A 25,739-nucleotide genomic window follows, 5' to 3' on the forward strand; every position below is an offset into this window, starting at 1 on the left:
CAGAAAAGTAACAGTGGGGGACAGGGAGATGGCAGATGAAATAAATAAATATTTTGCATCAGTCTTCACTGTGGTAGACACTAGCAGTGTGCCAGGTGTAGAAGGGTGTAAGGGAAGAGAAGTGAGTGCAGTTACTATTACAAGGGAGAAGCCACTCAAAAGGTGAAAAGAATTAAAGATGCACAAGTCACCCAGTCCACTGCACTAAAGGGTTCTGAAAGAGGTAGCATAAAGACAATGTGGAGGCATTAGTAATGATCTTTCAAGAATCATTGGACTCTGGCGTGGTTCCAGAGGAATGGAAAATTGCAGATGTCACTCTGCTATTTAAGAAAGGAGGAATTCACCAGAAAGAGAAATACAGAGCAGTTAGCCTGACCTCAATGGCTGGGAAGATGTTGGAGTCAATTGTTAAGGATGAGGTTATGGAGCACTTTGTGACACAGGACAAGATAGTCATAGTCATAGTCATAGTCATACTTTATTGATCCCGGGGAAAATTGGTTTTCGTTACAGTTGCACCATAAATAATTAAATAATAATATGTAAATTATGCCAGTAAATTATGAAATAAGTCCAGGATCAGCCTATTGGCTCAGGGTGTCTGACCCTCCAAGGGAGGAGTTGTAAAGTTTGATAGCCACAGGCAGGAATGACTTCCTATGACGCTCTGTGTTGCATCTTGGTGGAATGAGTCTCTGGCTGAATGTACTCCTGTGTCCACCCAGTACATTATGTAGTGGATGGGAGACATTGTCCAAGATGGCATGCAACTTGGACAGCATCCTCTTTTCAGACACCACCGTCAGAGAGTCCAGTTCCATCCCCAGAACATCACTGGCCTTACGAATGAGTTTGTTGATTCTGTTGGTGTCTGCTACCCTCAGCCTGCTGCCCCAGCACACAACAGCAAACATGATAGCACTGGCCACCACAGACTCGTAGAACATCCTCACAATTGTCCGGCAGATGTTAAAGGACCTCAGTCTCCTCTGGAAATAGAGACGGCTCTGACCCTTCTTGTAGACGGCCTCAATGTTCTTAGACCAGTCCAGTTTATTGTCAATTCATATCCCCAGGTAGTTGTAATCCTCCACCATGTCCACACTGATCCCCTGGATGGAAACAGGGGTCACCGGTACCTTAGCTCTCCTCAGGTCTACCACTAGCTCCTTAGTCTTTTTCACATTAAGCTGCAGATAATTCTGCTCACACCATGTGACAAAGTTTCCTACCGTAGCCCTGTACTCAGCCTCATCTCCCTTGCTGATGCATCCAACTATGGCAGAGTCATCCGAAAACTTCTGAAGATGACAAGCCTCTGTGCAGTAGTTGAAGTCCGAGGTGTAAATGGTGAAGAGAAAGGGAGACAAGACAGTCCCCTGTGGAGCCCCAGTGCTTCTGATCACTCTGTTCTACACACAGTGTTGCAAGCACATGTACTGTGGTCTGCCAGTCAGGTAATCAAGAATCCATGACACCAGGGAAGCATCCACCTGCATTGCTGTCAGCTTCTCCCCCAGCAGAGCAGGGCAGATGGTGTTGAACGCACTGGAGAAGTCAAAAAACATGACCCTCACAGTGCTCACTGGCTTGTCCAGGTCGGCGTAGACACGGTTCAGCAGGTAGACGATGGCATCCTCAACTCCTAGTCGGAGCTGGTAGGCGAACTGGAGGGGATCTAAGTGTGGCCTGACCATAGGCCGGAGCAGCTCCAGAGCTCCAGAGCGAGTCTGTCCAGGGTCTTCATGATGTGGGAGGATAGGACAAAGTCAGCATGGTTTCCTTAAGGGAAAATCTTGCCTGATGAACTTGTTGGAATTCTTTGAGGAAATTACAAGTAGGATCAATAGAGGGGATGTGGTGGATGTTGTATATTTGAATTTTGAGAAGGCCTGAAAAGAATCCACACATGAGGCTGCTTACCAAGTTAACAGCCCATGGTATTACAGGAACGTTAGTAGCATGGTTAAAGGCTGATTTATACTTGAGTGTCAACACGACGCCATAACCTACACAAGTGGCCTACGCGCGTTGTGAGCATTTATACCTGTGCATTGGTGTGTCTGTGTCACTCTGCAATTCAGGTACATCACATATGTGCACACACCTGCCTTTGCAAGGCTTCATGGTCATGGTAGTCTTTCTCGGGGTAAACAAGTTTAAAGCGAGCGTCTTTTTTTGTAAAGGCAAAATGTGTCCTCCATAATTCCAGAGGACTGTAAGGCTTTATGGAAAGCATTGCAGCCAGAGTTCCTTCCCTGCCCTTCAGTCGCCCAATGGGAAGCTATTGCACCATAGAAGGAAATGCGATGCTACCAAGTGGACCAATCACAGTTGTTGCAGTCTGTGTTGCCGCGACGCGTAGTTACATTTTGGGAGAGATGCGCGTCAGGCTATGGCGTAGGGATCCGCGTAGGCTCTGCGTAGGGTGCGCGGCTACGCCATACCTATGGCGTTGATTTGACACACAAGTATAAATCAGCCTTAAGGCATTGGCTGATTGGTAAGAGGTAGTGAGTGGGAATAAAAGGATCCTTTTCTGGTTGGCTGCCAGTGACTAGTGGCAGGGGTCAGTGTTGGGACCACTTCTTTTTATGATTTAGAAGATGGAATAGATGGCTTTCTTGACAAGTTCACAGATGATATGAAGACTGGTGGAGGGGCAGGTAGTGTTGAGAAAACAGGAAGGCTGCAGAAGGACTTCGACAGATTCGGAGAATGGGCAGGAGAGTGGCAAATGAAATACATCGTTGAAAAATGCATGGTCATGCACTTTGGTGGTAGAAATAAATATGCAGACTATTTTCTAAATAGGGAGAATACCCAAACTTCTGAGATGCAAAGGGACTTGGGAGTCCTTGTGCATAACACCCTAAAGGTTAACTTGCAGGTTGAATCGGTGATGAGGAAGGCAAATGCAATGTTAGCATTCATTTCAAGAGGACTAGGATACAAGAGCAGGGATGCGATGCTGAGGCTTTACAGTATAAGGTACTGGCGAGGCTTCACCTTGAGTATTCAAAGATTCAAGATTCAAAAAACTTTATTGTCATTCTAACCATACATCAGCTCTGCAGGGCAGAATGAGACAGCATTTCCCAGGAGCAGTGCAATCATAACATAACAAACGCAACACTAAATAATAAACGTAACAATAAATAGTAAAACACAACAGCCACATGTCAGTTAAAATCAAGTTATAAGTGTCCAGTGCAAGTTAAAAGTGTCCAAAAGCAAAGTCAGGTAGAGCAGCTATTTAGCAGTCTGACTGCCTGTGGGAGGAAGCTGTTTAGTAGCCTTGTGGTTTTAGTTTTGATGCTCCTGTAACGTTTGCCTGATGGCAGAAGAACAAACAGTTCATGGAGAGGGTGTGAGGGGTCTTTAATGATGTACCGTGTCTTCTGGAGGCATCGACTCTGAAAGAGGTCTTGGACAGAAGGTAGGGAGACCCCAATAACCTTCTCTGTTCCCCTAACCACCCTCTGCAAGGTTTTTTTTGTCAACAGCACTGCAGCTGGAGTACCAGGTTGTGATGCAAGAGGTCAGCACACTCTCAACCACGCCTCTGTAGAATGTAGTTAAGATGTTAGTGGGGAGTGATGCTTGTTTAAGCTTCCTCAGAAAGCGCAATCTCTGCTGGGCCTGTTTCACAATCCCAGTGGTGTTCCTGGACCAGGTGAGATTGTCCGAGATCTGCACCCCAAGGAACTTGATGTTTTCCACTCTCTCCACTGTGGAGCCGCTGATGCTGAGGGGTGTGTGCTCAGGCTGAGACCGTATGAAATCAACGATCACCTCCTTGGTTTTGGTGACATTAAGCATCAAGTTGTTATCACTGCACCAGCTCTCTAGATGTTTGACCTTCTCCCTGTACATTGTGTCATCATTTTTGCTGATGAGCCCCACCATTGTGGCATCATCTGCAAATTTAGTGATCAGGTTCTCCTTGAATCTGGCTGCACAGTCATTGTGAACTGTTCTGGGCTCCTTATCTAAGAAAAGATTGCTTAAGGAAAGGGTTCTGAGGAGGTTCACAAGGATGTTTCAGGGAATGAAAGGGTTATCATATGAAGAACATACCTGCCCTTCTTCTCATCTCTTTGCTCTGGCTATCTTCCCTCAGAGTTCCCAACCTGGGGTCCGCAAACCCCTTGGTTAATGGCAGGTGTCCATGATATAACAAAGGTTAGGAACCCCTGATCAACTCTCTCAGAACTGATTCAGTTCATGACCTGAAACATTAACTATCCCTTTCCTTCCACAGACACTTCACCAACATTCCATTGTATGTTTTAATTTTCTTTTATTGTAGGATGTTCAAGTAAATCTGCTATCAAAGTACAAAAAGACCATAAGACATGGGCAAAATGGCCTAATTCTGCTCCTATTGAGTCTGCTCTGCCATTCAATTATGGCTGATTCCGCTCCCCCCCCCCCCACCAGCCCCACTCCCCTGCCTTCTCCCTGTAACATTTGATGCCTTGGCCAATCAAGAACTTATAAATCTCTGCCTTAAGTACACCCAACAACCTGGCCTCCACAGCTGCCTGTGGTAAAAAAAGTTCCACAAATTCACCACCCTCTGGCTGAAGAAATTTCTCTGTATCTCTGTTTTAAATGGACATTGCTATATCCTGAGGCTTTAACCTCTTGTCCTAGACTGCCCCACAATGGGAAACATCCTTTCCACATCTACTCTGTCTAGGCCTTTAACAGTTATTCTGGGAAGCATCGGTCTCAAATATCGAAATCCTTCATAGAAATATTTGTGCCTGGTGATAGAAAATTTCATCCTTACAGTCCTGAACCCAATGGTTGTTACTAAAACCTGTTCTGCCATGCAGCAGCCACGCCACCCAAGCATGCCTGGACAAGATAGGAAACTTTCCAGCTTACATTGTAGGCAACATTTTCATTGACTTGAATTATGAATTGAAATAATAAACATGTTTATTAAAAAATGTTGCGTGATAGGGAAATTTCATGGTGATTTTCATGATCAGGAGCCCAAAATTCATAAGATACACCTAAAAGTATTCGGGAAGCAAAATCTTTGTTGTCCATTGGAATTAAAGGGATCTCGAGGCTCCTGCGCTGCCTGTGAGAAGTTTGTACTTTCTCCCCGTGACCACATGGGTTTTCTCCCACGGCACAAAGATGCACTGGTCGGTAGGTTAATTGGTTATTGTAAATTGTCCCATAATTAGGCTAGGGTTAAACTGGGGGATTGTGGGTGGTGCAACTCAGAGAGATTACTCTGCACTCTATCTCAATAAATAAATAATTACCTGAATTTTGAATTTGTGCCTGCACACGCTCTCAGACTTACACTTTTTCAATGAAGGAAGGCTGCAGGCTCCAAATACACACATAATTGTTATTAGGGACTGTGCATGCATCCAATAAATCCTGCAATTTTACTAAGGGAAGAAATAACCCCATTGACCGAATCATCCTGCACATAGAAACTTGTATTTTAATTTGTTTTTAGAGGTATAGCAGAGATATAGCCCGCTCTGCCCAATTGATCAATTAACCTACAAACCATTGCGTCTTTGGAATGTGGGAGGAAACCAGAGCACTCGGAGGAAACTCACGCGGTTACAGGTGGAACCTACAAACGCCTTACGGACAGAGGCTGGAATTGAACCCAGGTCGCTGGTGCTGTAATAGTGTGACTGCTCCACTGCTGTGCTCTTGTTACTTCGCTTCAGAGCATCACTACAGAAATTCCTAGGCCTAACCATCCTGAGCTGCTTCATTGATGATCTTCACTCATTAGATGGTTGTAAAATGTTGAAATTCCTTCATGGCTCCTCAATAAACTAAACGTTCCATATCTGCATTAGGCTGCTTGGGCAACACGCTGATTGCAGACTAATTTCAAATTTAAGAGCCTGGTGGACTGGCAAAGCACTTAACTTTGACATTAACGGTTTTGCTATTTGTTAATTGCTGATTAGATATCTGATCATTTGGGATCTCATAAGTATAATTTCTTAACTCACCTTCTGATACCCCGAAGTCATGTCACATTCTCCCATGCATCGATGAGAACAGTTCCATAAGCAATAAAGAACTCAATCCGCCACCCTAAACATTAATTCTCTACCATTTGCACATAGCGACCACAATGTGGATACGCTGCTGATACTGGTCTAACAGTAGCTTCCAAATACACAATCTCAGCCACCAAGGATAAGGGTATTAAAAAAACTCAGGAACACCTTTTATTGCGGATTCCCCTTCCATGCCGCGTCATTCTAACCCCGAAATAGAAATACATCGTAGTTATTTTCGTAATACACAAAATGCCTGCAGGAACTCAGCAGGTCAGGCAGCATCTATCCTTTCATTGTATCTTGGTTTAAATTCTGGAACACTGTGCGAGTACATGTCAAAGACGAAGCACAGTAGTTCAAGAAAGTACTTCACCAACCCCTCGAGGGAAAATAGGGATGGTCAACATATGCAATGCCCACACCATCCCAAAAATATTAAAAAGTCCAAACAAAATCTGGGTCGGCTCCCGGAGAAAAATATCAACGTTAGTCAGAGCTAACTCTATTACTCTTCTCTGAAGTAGTATTATCGTGTCTTTTACATCCAGCTGGTGGGAAGTCCTGCAGAGAGTTGAACTTGGCAAAGACACCAGGCGACACCGCAGGACTCCATCAGTCCGTCACTGGAGAACCAGCCCCGGTGATACTCACCGTAGAAGTGCAAGCTTGACATTAATATCTCTGGTCCCCATTCTTCTTCACTACCTTTTAATTTATCGCACGTACCGGGCAAGAACTACCTCCTTACCCCCGGGGAACTCGATGCCCGTATTAAACATGGCGGCGGCCTACTGGCGAGCGGACGATGATCGCGCACGCGTGGCTTTGCCCAGCTCTCGCCTTTCCATCCTGTTGAGGTCCCGGATCTCCCGACAACAAAAAAAAACCGCTCGGTCGGGTGCCCGCGGAAGCGCGCGTGCCCGTGTTAGCCTCGCGCTCCGCTGCCGTCGCCGGCACCGAGCTAAGTCCCCGGGCTCGGCAATGAGCGGCGCCAGGAACAATCGGGTGATGATGGAGGGAGTTGGGGCCCGAGTGGTGCGGGGGCCCGACTGGAAATGGGGCAAGCAGGACGGGGGAGAGGGGCATGTGGGTACCGTCAGGAGCTTCGAGAGTCCCGAGGAGGTGGTGGTGGTGTGGGATAACGGCACCGCCGCCAACTACCGCTGCTCCGGGGCCTACGACCTGCGCATTCTCGACAGCGCACCGACAGGTAAGGGAACGGAGGCCGGGCCAGCGGCTCATCATTGTTGCCTGTCCAAAGATCTGTACGGTGCAGGCCGCGCCGCGGCGAGGCCGAGAATCTTCATTGGACACAAAACAATTTTAAGTACTCTTTAAACATGTCCTCGTTAACAATGGATATGAATTACAATTAACTCCGAAAAATAGCAATTGAAGCAGGAAAACATTAATGTACTGCTGCAAATGAGGATCTGAGAGTAGTTACTGACGTTGAGTTGCCTATTGTCGCCCAAAAATAAACTTATGTAGAATTGGGCGATTTAAAAAAAAAATATAGCTTCTTCGCTGGAGTAGTGTAACTAAACGTACTCTTTCGGAATTTAATGCTTTCTTCCCTCTCAGCTTTACTTTTCACGAAATGTGTTTGTTATGTATTAGTTGAGAGCAATTCATTCGGTTGCTGTTAAAACAATCTGTGTTGTGATTAGAACTGACTACTTATTGAAAATAGAGCGTCAAAATTAACCACTACCTTTGAATGACCTTTTTTTTTGAATGAAAATGGATTATGACTGTTCACCCCCCCCCTCCAGTCTTATTGTATAAAGAAAGCATAGATTACATCATGGAAAAGATTTGCAAACTGCCATAGAGTCATAGAAGAGTACAGCACAAAAGCAGGCCCTTCTGCCCATCTAGTTCATGCTGAACCATTTAAACAGCCTACTCCTGCACCAGGACCATAGCCCTCCATAACCCAACCATCCATGTACATATCCAAACTTCTCCAAGTTTGAAATCGTCCTCATATGCATTACTCGTTCCACACTCTTGGGACCCTCTGTTTCAAGAAGTTTCCCCTCATGTTTCCTTAAATTTTTCACCTTTCACCTTTCACCCTTAACCCATGATATCTACTTGTAGTCCCACTCACCATCAGTCTCTCAAGTGTTTTGGTTGTTATTGTTGTACATCATATCACTGAGTCTGAAATATCTGCAAAGCTTTTTGTATGGATCCAGCTTTTATCTGAGGTGGTTGTCAGAAACAGTTATTTTTTTGAATCTGCACTTCTGGTGGGTTATTTAGAGCAGGTGTAATAACTTTTAGGGAAAGTACGTATTTTCAGAATCCAGTTGAGTCATCATGTAGGTTTCTATGTGCAATAAATCAATAGCTATTACTGGTAGAAATGTTAGTGTTATGAGCAAGAATATTGGTGTTATTTCATTTTGTTAGACTGTTACTATAATGGCACATTGGTGGTGATGATGAGCCTCCACTGGTCAGGGTCGACCATGGATGTTGTGTCCTAGTTATCTAGATACGCAAGCCAGGGCAGTACAATATGGAGATCAAGCTGTTGCCCTCTTCACGCATCTGATGAACCCAAAGGAACAGCAGAGACCAATACTGCTGGTGCCAAACTGTATCACAGGAGTTGCCAGTCAGCGTTAACTCCACGTAGGACTGCCTTAGACTCCAGCTCTGGATTTTTCCCTCTGGGTTTACCTCCGAAGCTCTCCCCATGAATGGGTACAGACGCAAGGCAGCAGAGGATTGAGATCAGAGATTTCGTTCTCCCAGATGAGCTGCCAACTATGGCTAATGAGCCCCATCTGCTCAAAAAATGATACAGCTAGGACCAAGTACTGGGTCCTTGGCTCTTTACAATCTTTAAGTTCATAGCCTTGGTAAGAGAGCAAGTAATTATATCAATTCATGGTAAAGTGAACTGATGAGGAAGATGTCAACAGTTTACATATGAAATATCTTAAGACTGTGGCTCATGAATTGTAATTTTGGAAAATGCCATGTTATTTATTTTAGTAGAAAGAAGAGAGTAATGAACAGTTACTTGGTGGTCTTGATTGTGCTTTTACTTGGTACACAGGAATTAACTGCATTTTACAGGAGCACCATTGACAGCCTCCTGACAAGCTGCATCTCCATCTGGTGTGGGAGCAACCAAGCGGCAAAATGGAAGCCCTTACAAAAGACTGAGAACAGCTGAGAGGATCATAGGGGTCTCCCTACCATTTATCAGGAGTGCTGCATACGCAGGGCCCTTAGTATTATCAAGGATCCCACCCATCCATCCAGCATCCTCTTTGACTTTCTACCATCAGGCAGGAGACTCTGATGCTTTAAAAACAAGAATGGTCAGGATGAGAAACAGTTTCTCCCCTAAGGCCAGTAGGCTTCTGAACTCCTGCCGCATCGCCTTAGGAGTGTCACTGGTTTATCTGTCCTGTACCTTACAATATTTAGTTTCTGCACTTTAGTTTGTTATTTATGTGTGATTCATCTGTAGATTTTATCCTTTACCTTCATGAGTTATTATGTGTACTACTGTGCTTTACACCCTGGTTCGGAGGAATGTCTCATTTCTATATACATTGTATAGTTAATGATGATAAACTTGACTTGCTGTAGTTAACGATAAGCAACTGCTATCACGACACATGCCGGTGATAATAAACCTGATTCTGAACCTTTCATGACAAGGCTTTGGAATACAAGAATAAGAAAGGCCTGTAGTAATATTCTTTGGTGAGATTGTGTCTGCAGTACTGGGCATAGCTTTACACCAAAGGAATAATATACTTACCTTAAAAGCAGTATAGGGTGCTTGGTTTGTTTGATGAATCTCTTGAATGAGGGGATTATTCTTTAAGGAGAAATCATTCAAGAATGGGCTATAATTACAGGGGTTTAAAAGAACAAATGGCGATCCTATTAAGTTTTCAGAGATTTTGAGGAATTGATAAGGTCAATGCTGAGAGGCTCTTTCATCTATTGTAGAGTCTATTGGACAGAATCACTCATTGAAGGGTTGGCAATTCAGGTACAAGTTGATGAGAAATTTCTTTACTCAGAAAGTTTGAGTCTTTGAATTCTACCTTTTGAATATTGTGGATAGTTGGTAATTAAGATTGATTTTTTAAAACAGAAAAAGAATAAAGGAATCTTGGGAAATGGGCATTAAATCTGTCGTAATTGGGTGGGAAGCTGTCAATGTCATTGAAATATTTGAGATTGTTTAACTTGAAGCTGCTGCGTGAGCAATTCAGAGTTGCTTTTGATAACAATGGTAACATTTGCCACTTTATCTGACACTTGGCACCAGTTTCACACTTTCAACATTGTTGGTTTGAGTGGATTTTTTTGCTTAATTATAAAAATGGCAAAATTGGCATAAGGTATTGCATATAGAAAATGTGTGCTTGCCTGTGTATTTAACTGCTTTGGTTTGTGTTGTGGAGACTGAACGTGAATTTTCTCTGAAGTCTTGTAGAAAAGGGAAGAATGAAGACATCATAAGCTTTCAACTGAGTGTATTGGAATAGAGAGGAACGCCAGCTTCAGTAGCATTACCAATAATATTGTTTTCACAATTGCCACTTGATGGGTTACCAGTGAGCTGTTGCTTGAAATTATGGACCTTAATGGCAGTGCAGTTGTAAAACAAGGGCCATGGCTCGCCTTTTGTTAGTTTTAGAAAATACAGCAAAGTAAAATGACCAAGGATATGGCAGAACAGGTGTAATGTAGAAAAATGTATAAATGTCAAGTAGTTTTTAAATATTGAGGGACTGAAGAGTGTTACTGTTCAGGGGATCTTGGTGTCCTTATACACAAATCACTGAGGAAGGCAAGTTGTATGTTAGCCTCTTTGGCAAAAGGCAGAAGAGTGGAGAGTTCTGCCCTGGTGACACTGCATTTTGGAATGTTAAATACATGTCTGGTCTACTGACAGAAGGATATATTTTTGAAAGTTCAGTAGATTAATTTCTTGCATAATGCTTTATCATATAAGAGATTAAATGGACTGGATGTAATAAGATGATTTCACTGAAATGTACAAAATGGTTAAGAAGCTTGATGGGGTAGACAGAGTTGATGCTTCACAAATATTAGAAAATCTGCAGATACTGGAAATCCAAAGCAACACACACAAAATGCTGGAGGAACTTGGCAGGCTAGGCAGCATCTTTGGGGGCGGGGGGGGGAGTAAACAATTGACATTTCAGGCCAAGATGCTTCCATCAGGTCTGTTGATGTTTCATCTAGCTGGGCTGTTGAGAATCAGGGGTTTTAGATATTAAGGGTGCCAATATTTAGAACGGATGTGAGAGGCAATTTCTTCATGCAGAGGAAAGTAAATCTTTGGAATTCTCTAACCAATGGGTTGTGAAGACTTGGTTGTTGATAAAAATCAGTAGATTCTTTGATATTAGGTGAAGTTAGAGATATGAAGTCTGTGTGTGCATGAAAGTGATAATGAGAAGAGAAGATCACCATTATTGATTATCGGAGCAGATATGAGGGCATAAAGAGCCTATTCTCATTTGTGCTGCATTCATTCTACCCTATCAATGAAGATCCAGTCAGGAAGGTGATAAAATATTTGCTGATTGCCCAGATGAGTATATTTGCAAAATCTAATGAATTTCATCTACACCCGTAACAAACCAGATTTGATTGCCATCTCTGTCAATGTAGTCATTTTGGATGCAGTACGTACAATTAACATTGCAGTTCCTCGACTAAGTTTCTGTAACAGCACTTTGCACTGTTTTATAATATCGTCCTGAATGGTGTTGTGGGAGCATCAGCTGCACATCTCATGTTGAAGGTTTGGTCTATTGTCACAATGTTAATATATTGGATATCTTTATTTACCATTGTTAAGGGCAAGCAATATAACCATTGCTGTTTGATAAAGTCCACAACCAGAAAACTGAAGTGTCCAGTAAGTTACGTAACCAGCATCGTCTACGTACCAAGAAAAATTAGAGGAAGCAGAGAGGCTACAGAAGGACTTAGACCAGTGGTCCCCAACCACCAGGCCACAAAGATGTGCTACTGGGCCACAAAGAAACAATATGATTTGGCGATATGAAGCGATATGAGTCAGCTGCACCTTTCCTCATTCCCTGTCATGTACTGTTGAACTTGAACCCGCCCCCATCAGCCGGTCCACAAGAATATCGTCAATATTAAACCGGTCCGCGGTGCGCAAAAGATTGGAGACCCTTGACTTAGACAGGTTAGGAGAATGGGCAAAGAAGTGGCAGATAGGAGATACTGTCAGGAAGTGTATGGCAATGCACTTTGGTACAAGAGTTGACTATTTTCTAAATGGAGAGAAAATACAAAAAGCTGAGGCACAAAGGGACTTGAAAGTCCATGTGCAGGATTCCCTAAAGATTAATTTACTGGTTGAGTATGTGGTGTGGAAGGCAAGTGCAATGTTAGCATTCATTTCAAGAAGACTAGAATATAAAAGCAAGGATATAATGTTGAGACTTTATAAAGTTCTGGTGAGGCCACAGTCAGAATATTGTGAGCAGTGTTGGGCCCCTTATCTTAGAAAGGACATGCTGAAACTGTAGAGGGTTCACAAAATGATTCCAGGATTGAACAGCTTGACTTGCGAAGAGTGTTTGATGGCTGTGGGCCTGTATTCACTAGAACTCAGAAGAATAAGGGGTGACTAATTGAAACTTAGCGAATGGTGAAAGGCCTTGATAGAGTGGATGTTCAGAGGATGTTTCCTATGATGGGAGAGTCTAAGAGCAGAGGGCACAACCTCAGAAAAGAGGGGCGTCCTTTTAGAATGCAAATGAGGAATTTCTTTGGCTACAGAGTAGTGAATCTGTGGAATACTTTGCCACAGGCAGCAGTGGAGGTCAAATCTTTACGTGCAGTTGCAAGAAAAGATTTGGGAACTCTTTGTAATTACCTGGTTTTCTGCATTAATTACTCATAAAATATAGTCTGATCTTCATCTAAGTCACAAAAATTTTACAAACACAATCTGCCTAAACTAACTCATCAATACTGAATACACCATTTAAACAATCACAGTCTAGGTTTAAAAAAAGTATGTGAACCTTGGGGTAATGCCTTCTGCAAAAGCTATTTGGAGTCAGGTGTTCCAGTCAGTGAAATGAGATTTGAGGTGTGGGTTGTAGAGATGCCCTATCCTGTATATTTTTTTTTAAAAAAGACACACAAAGTCAGGTTACTGACAGAGTCTGCTCTTGTCAAGAAAGATCTGTTCATGTGCACCATACCTCAATCAAAACAACTTTCAAGAGGACCTGAGGAGAAGAATTGTAGAGGTGAATGTGGCTGGAAAAGGCTACAGAAGCATTTCTACACCCCTAAGTGTCCATCAGTCCACAGTAAGAGAAATTGACGCAAATGTACTGTTGCTACTCTCCCTAGGATTGGACATCCTGCAAAGATCACAGCAACCGCACAATATGCAATGCTGAAGGAGATGAAAAAGAACCCAAAGGTAACAGCAAAAGACCTGCGGAAATTTCTAGAACTGCTAAAGTCTCTGTTCATCTGTCCATTGTAAGAAAAACATTGAATAAGAATGGTGTGCATGGATGGACACCACAGAGGAAACCACTGGTATCCAAAAAAATTGCTGCACGTTACAAGTTTGCAAAAGGCCATGTTCCACAGTGCTTCTGGGACAGTGCTCTATGGACAGATGAGATAGAAGTTTAAATTTTTGGCATAAATGCACGCCACTATGTTTGGAGGAAAAAGGGCACTGCACACCAACACCAAAACCTCATCATAATTGTGAAGCATGGTAGGAGGAGCACCATGGTTTGGGGCTGCTTTGCTGCCTCAGGGCCCTTCAGTTTGCAATCATTGAGGGAATAAAGAATTCAAAATTGTATCAAGACATTTTACAGGAGAATGTCAGGGTAGCAGTCTGCCTACCACTTAATAGAAGTTGGATAATGCAACAAGACAATGATCCGAAGCATGAGTAAATCAACAACAGAATGGTTCAAAAATTTTTAGGTAGCAGCTGAAGAAGTGGCTTACATATGGCAAGAAGTGTGAATGAGTTGTTGGGAAGTGGAATTAAGGAAAAGACTTGGATTGTTCTACATGTACATGAAGAACAGGAAGATGATGGTAGACTTCTCGGGGATAAAGGGGGACACATTTGCCTGAAGGCAGGGAGGGTCTTCAATGAATACTTTTCCTCTGTATTCACCAGGGTCAACATAGAACAGGCTAATCTGCTGGAGCATCTTGAGAGTAAGAACCATATAACAATTACAGCGCGGAAACAGGCCATCTCGGCCCTTCTAGTCCGTGCCGAACTCTTACTCTCACCTACTCCCACTGACCTGCACTCACCCCATAACCCTCCATTCCTTTCCTGTCCTTATAGCTGTCCAATTTAACTTTAAGCGACAACATCGGACCTGCCTCAACCACTTCTGCTGGAAGCTCGTTCCACACAGCTACCACTCTCTGAGTAAAGAAGTTCCCCCTCATGTTACCCCTAAACTTTTGCCCTTTAACTCTCAACTCATGTCCTCTTGTTTGAATCTCCCCCACTCTCAATGGAAAAAGCCTATCCACATCAACTCTATCTATCCCCCTCATAATTTTAAATACCTCTATCAAGTCCCCCCTCAACCTTCTACGTTCCAAAGAATAAAGACCCAACTTGTTCAACCTTTCTCTGTAACTTAGGTGATGAAAGAGGTAGTTTTGGAGCTTCTGAAAAACATTAAGATAGATAAGTCCCCAGGTAGGACAGGATAGTACCCCAGGTTACTTCGGGAAGTGATGGCTAAGTGTTGACATCCTCCTTGGCCACAGGAATGGTACCAGAGGATTGGAGGGTGGATATTGTTCCATTGTTCAAGAAAATTAATAGAGATAATCTTTGAAAGATCGGTGAGTCTTAATATTAGTGGTGGGCAAACTACTGCTGTAGAGGATTCTTAAGGTCAGGATTTATGAGCATTTGGAGAAGCAGTCCTGTTGGGGATAGTCAGCATGGCTTTATGAGGGGCAGATTGTCCCTCGCGAGCCTATTTGTGTTTTCCAAGGTAGTAGGATTTCTGTGGAATTGGCTTGCCCACAGAAGGCAGAAGGTGGTAGTACGTTCTGCCCAGAAGTGACCCCTACTCTTTGTGATTTTTATAAATGAGTGAAGTGAATTGGTGGGTTAATAAGTTTGTAGATGACACGAAAGCTGGTGTTGTGGATATTGCCGAAGGTTGTCGTAGGATACAGCGGGACATTGATGGGACGCAGAGCTGGGCAGGGAGGTGGCAGATGGAGTTCAATCCTGAAAAGCGTGAGGTGATATACTTTGGAAAGTGAAACTTAAAAAGTAGAATAATGGCAGGATTCTTAGTTTGGAGGATCGTTGGGATTTTGGGGTCAAAGTGATAAATCAGTCGAAGTTGCTGTTCAAATTCAAAGGGTAGTTAAGAAGTTGTGTGGTGTGCTGGCCCTCATTAAAGAGGGATTGAATTCAAGAGCTGCAGGGTAATGTTGCAGCTCATGAAACTCAGATTCGACCACACTTGGAATATTGTGTTCATTTCTGTTTGCCCCATTATAGGAAGGATGTGGAAGCATTTGAGAGGATGCAGAGATTTACCGGGATGCTGCCTGGACTAGAGAGCATGTTTATGAGGAAAGGTGAATGAGCTAGTGATTTTTTGTTTTGGAATGACAGAGGATGTGAGGCGAATTAATTGAGGTGTAGATGAGAGGCAAAGATAGAGTGAACAGCCGGTACCTTTTTTTTCCCAGAGCAGCAATAGCTAATACCAGAGGACATTGTTTTAGGGTGGGTGAAGGAAAGTTTAAGGGCAATGTCAGAGGTAGAACTTTTACACGGAGTAGTGAGTGCCTGGATACATGTCTGGGTGTGGTGGTAGCGGCTGATACAATAGGTACATCTGAAAGACTTCTAGATTGGCAAATGGGTTCAGGACAATGAGGTCCTATGGGTTGTGTATGAGGGGAGGGTTTGATAGATTGTGGAGGAGATACATATTGGCACAACATTGTGGGCTGAAGAGCCAGTACTCTGCTGTACTGTTATATGTTATGTTATACAGGGAAAGTGAAATACAGCTAACATCAAACAAAATGTTTGTGATCCGAAATGTTAACTTCATGACTCCTTCCTCAAGCATTGCGTAATCTACGGTGATTCTGGTACTTTTGCTTTTATTTCATCTTTTTGGCATGCGCTTGTTTTCTTTGATTGTTTGGCATATTAACCTTGTGCCAATAAATGTATTTTTCAATTCAGGTCAACCTAGGACTTTAAGTTCCTATAACATTGTTATTGACAATATCAGTGTTAGAGTGCAAATCTATAGCTCCCTGAAAGTGACAGCACAAGTTGATACATCATGTTGCAGCTGTATAAAACTTTAGTTTGGCCTCCTCTGGAGTATAGTGTGCATTTCTGGTCGCCACAGTATGGGAAAGATATGGCGGTTTTGGAGAGGTTGCAGAAGAGATTCGCCAGTTTATTTCCTGGGTCAGAGAATATTAACTAAGGGCGAGGTTAGACAAACCTGAGATGTCTTCTCTGGAGTGTTGATGGCTGAGGGACAATGTGATTAACTATATAAAATTATGAGAGATATAGGTAGGGCATATAGTCAGGGGCTTATACTTGGAGTCAAATACTGTAGGGTTGGGCAGTTTTGAGTATTCGTAGAGACTTCTTATCCACTGCAGTGCAGAATCCGTACCAGATAATAATGCAGCATGTTAGGATGCTCCGACTGTGCACCTGTAGAAGGATATGACTAGTCCAGCTCTCTACAGTCTCCTCAGAAAGTAGAAGTGTTGGTGAGCTTTCCTAATTGTGTAGAATGTGTTCTGCGACCACGAGGGGTTGTGTGAGATGTGCACTCACAGGAGTTTGAAACTTGTCACAGTTTCCACTGCTGTGCTGCTGATGTAAAGGGATGTGAGTAGGTCAAATTCTGAAGTCGTAGTCTTTGTTTTGTTGATGTTGAGGAAGAGATTATTTGCCTGACACCAGGTCTCTAGCTCTTCCACTTCCTCTGTGGTCCGTCTCATTGTTGTTGGTGATGAGCCATGATCACTGTTGTGTCATTGCTGAACTCGACAACGTGATTACTTGAGTGTTTGGCTGTGCAGTCGTGTGTGAGCAGAATGCACAGCAATGGGCTTAGCACACAGCCTTGGGGGGCACCTGTGTTGATGTTGATGGGGAGGCATGAGCGGTTGTGTTTCCTGACTGGGGCCTGTTGGTTAGGAAGTCCAACACCCAATTGCACAGTGGTGTATTTAGACTGAGGAGTAAGAGTTTGTTCAGCAAGGTCTGTGGGAAAGTAATGTTGAATGCTGAACTGATATCCAGAAACAACATTCTGACATAATTGTCCTTGTTTTTTAGGTGTCCCAGCGCCAGGCACATGACAGATGCTGTGGCATCTGTCGTAGAACAGTTCTGATGATAAGCATATTTGTGATTGTCCAGTGTGGTAGGAATGGTGTTTTTGATATGTGCTATCACCTGTTCAAAGCACTTCATGTTGATTAGTATCAGTGGCACAGGGCATTTAGTTCCATAAGTACAGAATTCTTTAGTACAAAGATGATGGTGGCTGATTTGAAGCATGTGGGGACAGCAGCCTGGATGAGTGAAGAGCTGTAGATGTCTGTGAAGACGTCAGTGAGCAGGTGTGCACACTCCCTGAGTGTTTGGCCTGGCTTCCTTATTGGGGTTGATTCTCTGCAGAGTCCTTCTCATGTCTGCTGCTATTACAGACAGTGGTTGCTCACCTGGGTAGTGGGGTAGGGTGACTTTCGTGGCCTGCATTGTGTTGCATGTCTCGAAGCGTGAATAAACGTTGCTTAGAGCATCATGGAGGGAGGCGTCATAGGTAGAGTTGAGGCTGTGTTTCCTTGTGTAGTCAGTAATGCCCTTGATGCCACATACACTGGGGATCGCCAGTTGGACAGGTGTTCCTGAATTTTTTGTGTGTAGGTGGTCTTTGCCCTCTTGATGTCTAAGATGAGGTTATTCTTGGCTGCTCTGAGAGCTGTTCTGTCTCCAGACTTGAAGGCAGTGGAAAGGAAGATGTTGTGAAAGAAACCATAAGACATAGGAATAAAATTAGGCCATCTGGCCTATCAAGTCTGCTCCTCCATTCAATCATGGCTGATCCTTATTTTTCTCCTCTTCAACCCTAGTTCCAGGCCTTCTCCCCGTAACCTTTGATGCCAAGAACCTATCAATCTCTGCCTTAAATACACCCAACGACCTGGCCTCCACAGCTGCTTGTGGCAACAAATTCACCACCCTTTGGCTAAAGAAATTTCTCTGCATCTCTGTTTCGAAAGGGTGCCCCTTTATCCTGTGGCAGTGCCCTCTTGTCCTAGACTCTTCCAGCATGGGAAACATCCTTTCAACATCTGCTCTGTAGGGGCCTTGCAACATGCGAAAAGTTTCAATGAGATCTCTCCTCATCCTTCTGAATTCCAGCGAGTACAGGTCCAGAGCCATCAAATGTTCCTCCTATGATAACCCTTTCATTCCTGGAATCTTCCTTGCAAACCTCCTCTGGACCCTCTCTGATGCCAGCACATCTTTTCTAAGATGAAGGGCCCAAAACTGTTCACAATACTCAAGGTGAAGCCTCACCAGTGCCTTATAAAGCCTCAGCATCACATCCTTGCTCTTGTATTCTAGACCTCTTGAAATGAATGCTAACATGGCATTTGCCTTCCTCACCACCAACTCCACCTGCAAGTTAACCTTCAGGGTGTTCTGCACAAGGACTGCCAAGTGCCTCTGCATCTCAGATTTCTGGATTTTCTCCCCATTTAGAAAATAATCCGCACATTTATTTCAACTACCAAAGTGCATGACCATGCATTTTCCAACATTGTATTTCATTTGCCACTTTCTTGCCCATTCTCCTAATCTGTCTAAGTCCTTCTGCATCCTTGCTGTTTCCTCAACACTACCTGCCCCTACACAAATCTTCATATCATCTGCAAACTTGGCAACAAAGCCATCTATTCCATCATCTAAATCATTGCTGTACAGCATAAAAAGAAGTGGTCCCAATACTGACCCCGGCGGAACACCACTAGTCACTGGTGGCCAACCAGAAAAGCATCCTTTTATTCCCACTCGCTGCCTCCTACCAATCAGCCAATGCTCTAACCATGTAAGTAAGTTTCCTGTAATAATACCATGGATTCTTAACTTGGTAAGCAGCCTCATGTGTGGCACCTCGTCAAAGGCCTTCTGAAAGTCCACATATACAACATCCAGTGCATCCCCTTTATCTATTCTACTTGTAATCTCCTCAAAGAATTCCAACAGGTTCGTCAGGCAGGATTTTTCCTGAAGGAAAATACTTTGGCCAACTTCTCTCTCATACTACTGTAATTTTCCTTACTCCACTGAAATACTGCTACATCAGACTTTACTTTCTCCCTATCAAATTTCAAGTTGAACTCAATCATATTGTGATCACTGATTCCTAACGGTTCTTTTACCTTAAGCTCCCTAATCACCTCTGATTCATTACAGAATGCCCAATCCAGTACAGCTGATCCCCTCGCAGGCTCAACGACAAACTGCTCTAAAAAGCTATCACTTAGGCATTCAACAAACTCACTCTCTTAATCCATTACCAACCTGATTTTCCCAATCGACCTGCATGTTAAGATCTCCGATGACTACCATAACATTGTCCTTTTGACTCGCCTTTTCTAGTTCCTGTTGTAACCCGTGGTCTACCTTCCAGCCACTGTTGGGAGGCCTGTATATAACTGCCACAACGTCCTTTTACACTTGCAGCTTCTTAACTCAACCCACAAGGATTCAACATCTTCTGATCCTATGTCACATCTATAAGACCATAAGATATAGGAGCAGAAGTAGGTCATTCGGCCCATCAAGTCTGCTCCGCCATTCGGTCATGGGCTGATCCAATTCTTCCAATCATCCCCACTTCTCCCCATATCCTTTGATGCCCTGGTTAATCAAATATCTATCTATCTCTACCTTAAATGCACCCAATGACTTAGCCTCCGCAGCCACTTGTGGCAACAAATTCCACGGATTTACCACCCTCTGACTAAAGTAATTTCTCCGCATCTCTGTTCTGAATGGATGTCCTTCAATCCTGAAGTCGTGTGTCCGGGACTCCCCTACCATGGGAAATAACTTTGCCATATCTAACCTGTTGAGGCCTTTCAACATTCGGAATGTTTCTTTGAGATCCCCCCTCATTCTCCTGAACTGCAGGGAATACAATCCAAGAGCTGCCAGCCGTTCCTCATATGGGAACCCTTTCAATCATGAAATCATTCTTGTGAATCTTCCCTGAGCCCTCTCCAATGTCAGTATATCATTTCTAAAATAAGGAGCCCAAAACTGCACACAATACTCCAAGTGTGGTTTCACAAGTGCCTTAGAGCCTCAATATCACATCCCTGCTCTTGTATTCTGTACCTCTAGAAATGAATGCCAACATTGCATTTGCCTTATTCACCACTGACTCAACCTGGAGGTTAACCTTTAGGGTATCCTGCACAAGGACTCCCAAATCTCTTTGCATCTCTGCATTTTGAATTCTCTCTCCAGCTAAATAATAATCTGCCCATTTATTTCTTCCATCAAAGTGCATGACCATACTCTTTCCAACATTTCATCCTTCTACTGATTTGATGCCATTCTTAACCAGTAGAGCCACACCACTCTTTCTGCCTACCTTCCTATCCCTCCGATATAACATGTAACCTTGGACATTTACCTCCCAACTACAACCATCCTTCAGCCACGACACCTGGCAATCTGTAATATTGCAACAAGATCATCCACCTCATTTCTTATACTACACACATTTAGATACAACACTTTGAGTACTGTATTTGCTATCCTTTCTGATTCTGCATCCCTAATGATTTGGTACTCAGCCTGTTGGCTGCAACTAAGTCCCATCACTTGCCTGCCCTTCCTGACAGTGTGATTGCATGCTATCTTAACTTTTTTACCATCCATCCAATCCCAAGTCCCTTCACTCCGGTTCCCACCCCCTTGCCAAATTAGCTTAAACCCTCCCAAACAGCTCTCACAAACATGCCCGCAATAATATTGATTCCCCGCAGGTTCAGGTGCAACCCGTCACTTTTGCATAGGTCATATCTCCCCCCCAGGAGGATCCCAATGATCTAAGAGCCTGAAGCTGTGCCCCCTGCACCAGCTTCTCAGCCACACGTTTGTCTACCAAATTGTCCTGTTTCTACCCTCACTGGTGCGTGGCAGGAATTTACTACCCAGGAGGTCCTGCTTCTCCGCTTTCTACCTAGCTCTCTAAATTCTCTTTTCAGGACCTCTTTGCTTTTCCTTCCTATGTCATTGGTACCAATATGTACCAAAACATCTGGCTGCTCCCCCTCCCTCTCTAAAATGTTGTGGATGTGATCTGAGACATCTCTGACCCTGGCATCTGGGAGGCAACATACCATCCGGGTGTCCTGTTCACGTTCATAGAATCTCTTGTCTGTTCCCCTGACTATTGAGTCCCCTATCACTACCGCTCCCTCTTCTCTCTCTTTCCCTTCTGCACCACGGACTCCTGGTCAGTGCCTGTAACCCGGTTGCCATGGTATTCACCCGGGAGGTCATCCCTCCCCCAAAAGTTTCCAAAACAAGTACTGTACTTGTTTTTGAGGGGAATGGCCACAGGGGTGAACTGGGGCTTGAACTGCCTATTTCCATTTCTCCTGACAGTCACCCAGCTACTCACCTCCTGCAACTTCGGGGTGATACTTCCCTGTTACTTCGATCAATTATGTCCTCACTTTCCCACACACGCCGAAGGTTATCCAGTTGCTGCTCCAGATCCCTAACACGGTCTTCAAGGAGTTGCAACCGGATGCACCATGCAGATGTAGTTCCCAGGAGACTCTGGATCTCCTAGTTCTCCAACATCCGGCACGAAGAACACACCACAGTCATTAAAATGGTGCAATAAGAGAGGAAAAAAAGATAAAAAGGAAACCTTAACAGATGATTTACGCAGAGCTGATGCTTCTTCTGAGCTGAAGCCTCTTTCGAGTCAAAGTCTGTCATTTCTACTCGCTTATTGGCCTACTCCCGCCAATAGCCACTCTGCTTATACCCTCTGTACTTTTGTTTGTAGAGCTCTGTTGACGCCGCTAATAGGCCCCACACAATGGACAAACACCCGTGAAGCGCTCTTTTTCAATAACCGCTGCCGACCTGCGAGAAACACCTCTTCTTCGTAGAGCACTGTTGACACCGCTGATAGGCCCTGTACCTTGAGACACTGCTTTGCATCTTGCTGAATGTATGATTGCGCCCATAATCTAATACTGTAGGAGGTAGTGGATAGCATTCATTGATGGGAGATGCTATCTGTTTTGCTATGGATTCAGTTTGTGGATCCAACTTGGAGATAAGTATCCTAAAAATTCCTGCTTGGAGTTTCATGTATGGAATGGACACTTCCAAATCAACAAGTAGTCCACTAATGCTCGATTGAAGATGGGAGAGAAATTCTCTCAACCTTGGCTTTTTTCACGTTTTCAATTTCAGTTTTCTGAATGTTCTTTCTTTCTTTTTAAATCTTTTTATTGAGTAAGTATACAAAAAAGGTAAGCCATATAAACATTAATACAATGTTAAAGTATAATAAAATTCCAAAAGATATCAATACCAAAAAGAAAATACTACAAACAATGTAATTTAAGCATAAGAAACCAAGATAACATAATAATATACTAAATTTTATATATATCAATGGAAAAAAAAGAAAAAAAAACCCCAAAAAAAAACCCACCGTGCAGCTAACTAAAAGCAAGGCAAAGCAATGGGCTAACTTGAAACCAAACAGAGTTAAACTTAAAATCACGTCCTCAATCCCGACCTCCATTAAAAACAGTGAAAAAAAAAACAAGAAGGGTAAATATTACATTAAATGAAAATATCGAATAAAAGGTCCCCAAATCTGTTCAAATTTAAATGAAGAATCATAAAGGTTACTTCTAATTTTCTCCAAATTCAAACATAAAATCGTCTGAGAAAACCAAAAAAAGGTAGTTGGAGCATTAAGCTCTTTCCAATGTTGTAAAATACATCTTTTCGCCATTAAAGTAAGAAATGCAATCATTCTACGGGCTGAAGGGGAAAGATTACTAGAAATTTTAGGTAGTCCAAAGATAGCAGTAATAGGGTGAGGAGAGATATCTATATTTAATACCTTAGAAATAATATTGAAAATATCTCTCCAAAAAGTTTCCAAAGTAGGGCAAGACCAAAACATATGAGTTAAAGAGGCTATCTGCCCCGAACATCTATCACAGAAAGGATTGATATGCGAGTAAAAACGCGCTAACTTATCTTTGGACATATGTGCTCTATGAACCACTTTAAATTGAATTAGGGAATGTTTAGCACAAATAGAGGAAGTATTAACTAATTGTAAAATCTGCCCCCAATCATCCACAGAAATGGTAAGCCCCAATTCCTGTTCCCAATCTACCCTAATCTTATCAAATGGAGCTTTCCTAAGTTTCATAATAATATTATAAATCATAGCCGATGCACCTTTCTGACATGGATTAAGGTTAATTATCGAATCTAAAATATATGTAGGAGGAAGCATTGGAAAGGAAGAAAGTATAGTACTTAGGAAATTTCTAACTTGTAAATATCTAAAAAAATGTATTCTTGATAAGTTATATTTATTAGATAGTTGTTCAAAAGACATAAGGGAACCATCTAAAAATAAATCCAAAAACCGTAAAATACCCTTAGTCTTCCAAGTTTGAAAAGCGTGATCCGTAAAAGAGGGAGGAAAAAATATGTTACCTAAAATAGGAATCGCTAACCCGAATTGATTAAGATCAAAAAATTTTCTGAATTGAAACCAAATGCGCAAAGCATATTTAACTATCGGGTTAGAGACCTGCTTAAGACGTTTCGAATCAAAAGGGAGAGAGGAGCCTAAAATAGAACCAAGTGTATAACCCTGAACAGATTGTAATTCCAATACTATCCATTTAGGAATAGATAGTATGTCCTGGTCAAGTAACCAAAATTTCATATGTCGAATATTAATAGCCCAATAATAGAATCTAAAGTTAGGTAATGCTAAACCTCCATCTCTCTTAGCTTTCTGTAAATGTATTTTACCCAGTCTCGGATTCTTATTCTGCCAAATAAATGAAGAAATTTTAGAGTCAACTTTATCAAAAAAAGATTTAGGAACGAAAATTGGTAATGCCTGAAACACATATAAAAATTTTGGCAAAAAGAACATCTTAACTGCATTAATACGACCAATCAAAGTTAAATATAAGGGAAACCATTTAGATGAAAGTTGAGTAATATGGTCTATTAATGGTAAAAAGTTAGTCTTAAATAAATCTTTGTATTTACAAGTAATTTTAATCCCAAGATATGAAAAGTAATTATTAATCAATTTAAATGGAAATTTATAATATAAGGGAAGATGTTTATTAATCGGAAAAAGTTCACTCTTACTAAGATTTAATTTATAACCTGAGAAAAGACCAAATTGTGCTAATAACTCTAAAACAGCAGGAATGGATCTCTCAGGATTAGAAATATATAAAAGTAAATCATCAGCATAGAGTGATAATTTATGGGACTTTAATCCCCGAGTTATCCCAGTAATATTTGAAGATTCTCGAATAGCAATTGCAAGAGGTTCTAATGCAATATCAAATAATAGGGGACTAAGAGGACAGCCTTGTCGAGTACCACGAAAGAGAGGAAAAAAGGTGAGTTTAAAGAGTTAGTACGAACCGAGGCTACAGGGGAGTGATATAACAGTTTAATCCAGGATATAAATTTCAAGCTAAAATTAAACATTTCAAGCACCTTAAATAAATAAGGCCATTCTACTCTATCAAAAGCTTTCTCGGCATCTAAAGAAATAACACACTCAGGAACATTTTGTGAGGGAGTATAAACAATATTTAACAATGTACGAATATTATAAAAAGAGTAACGACCTTTAATAAAACCCGTTTGGTCTTCCGAAATAATAGAAGGAAGTACTTTTTCTAGTCTATTTGCTAATAACTTAGAAAAAACTTTAGAATCAACATTTAATAAAGATATTGGTCTATAAGATGCACATTGAGCAGGGTCTTTATCCTTCTTTAGTATTAGAGAAATTGATGCTCTATTAAAAGATTCAGGAAGTTTACCAAGTTTCAAAGAAGCCTCAAAAACCCTACAGAGCCAAGGAATCAATAAAGAAGCAAAACATTTATAAAATTCAACGGTAAACCCATCAGGGCCAGGAGCTTTCCCCAGATTCATAGAAAAAATAACATTCTTAATCTCATCCATTGTAATGGAAGTATCTAATAAAGAAGACATATCCTGTGAAATCTGAGGGAAGTCTAACTTATCTAAAAAATCATTCATATATTTAGAATCTCGAGGAGACTCTGATTGATATAAAAAAGAATAAAAATCACAAAAGGTTTGATTAATCCCCACATGATCCAGTATCAATCGATCATTTTGGTTATAAATCTGATTGATTTGAGATTTAACATAATTAGATTTCAATTGATTAGCCAGCAGCTTGCCAATTTTGTCACTGTGAACATAAAAGTCACTTCTTGTTT

At 42.2% G+C, this 25,739-nt stretch overlaps 1 protein-coding gene across 2 annotated transcripts in view; it reads left to right on the forward strand.

The window, feature by feature from the left end:
- The first annotated feature begins 6,949 nt into the window (after positions 1 to 6,949).
- mib1 (MIB E3 ubiquitin protein ligase 1) overlaps positions 6,950 to 25,739 on the forward strand; it is a 169,733-nt gene continuing 150,943 nt past the window's right edge. For both annotated transcript variants that reach the window (XM_063065926.1, XM_063065933.1), the window contains exon 1: positions 6,950 to 7,275. In XM_063065926.1, coding sequence (XP_062921996.1) covers positions 7,047 to 7,275 — 229 coding nt within the window. In that variant the 5' untranslated portion in view covers positions 6,950 to 7,046. The remainder of the gene's footprint in view (positions 7,276 to 25,739) is intronic.

The sequence above is a fragment of the Mobula hypostoma genome, chromosome 1 (genome assembly GCF_963921235.1).
Source record: "Mobula hypostoma chromosome 1, sMobHyp1.1, whole genome shotgun sequence".
Lineage (NCBI taxonomy): Eukaryota > Metazoa > Chordata > Chondrichthyes > Myliobatiformes > Myliobatidae > Mobula > Mobula hypostoma.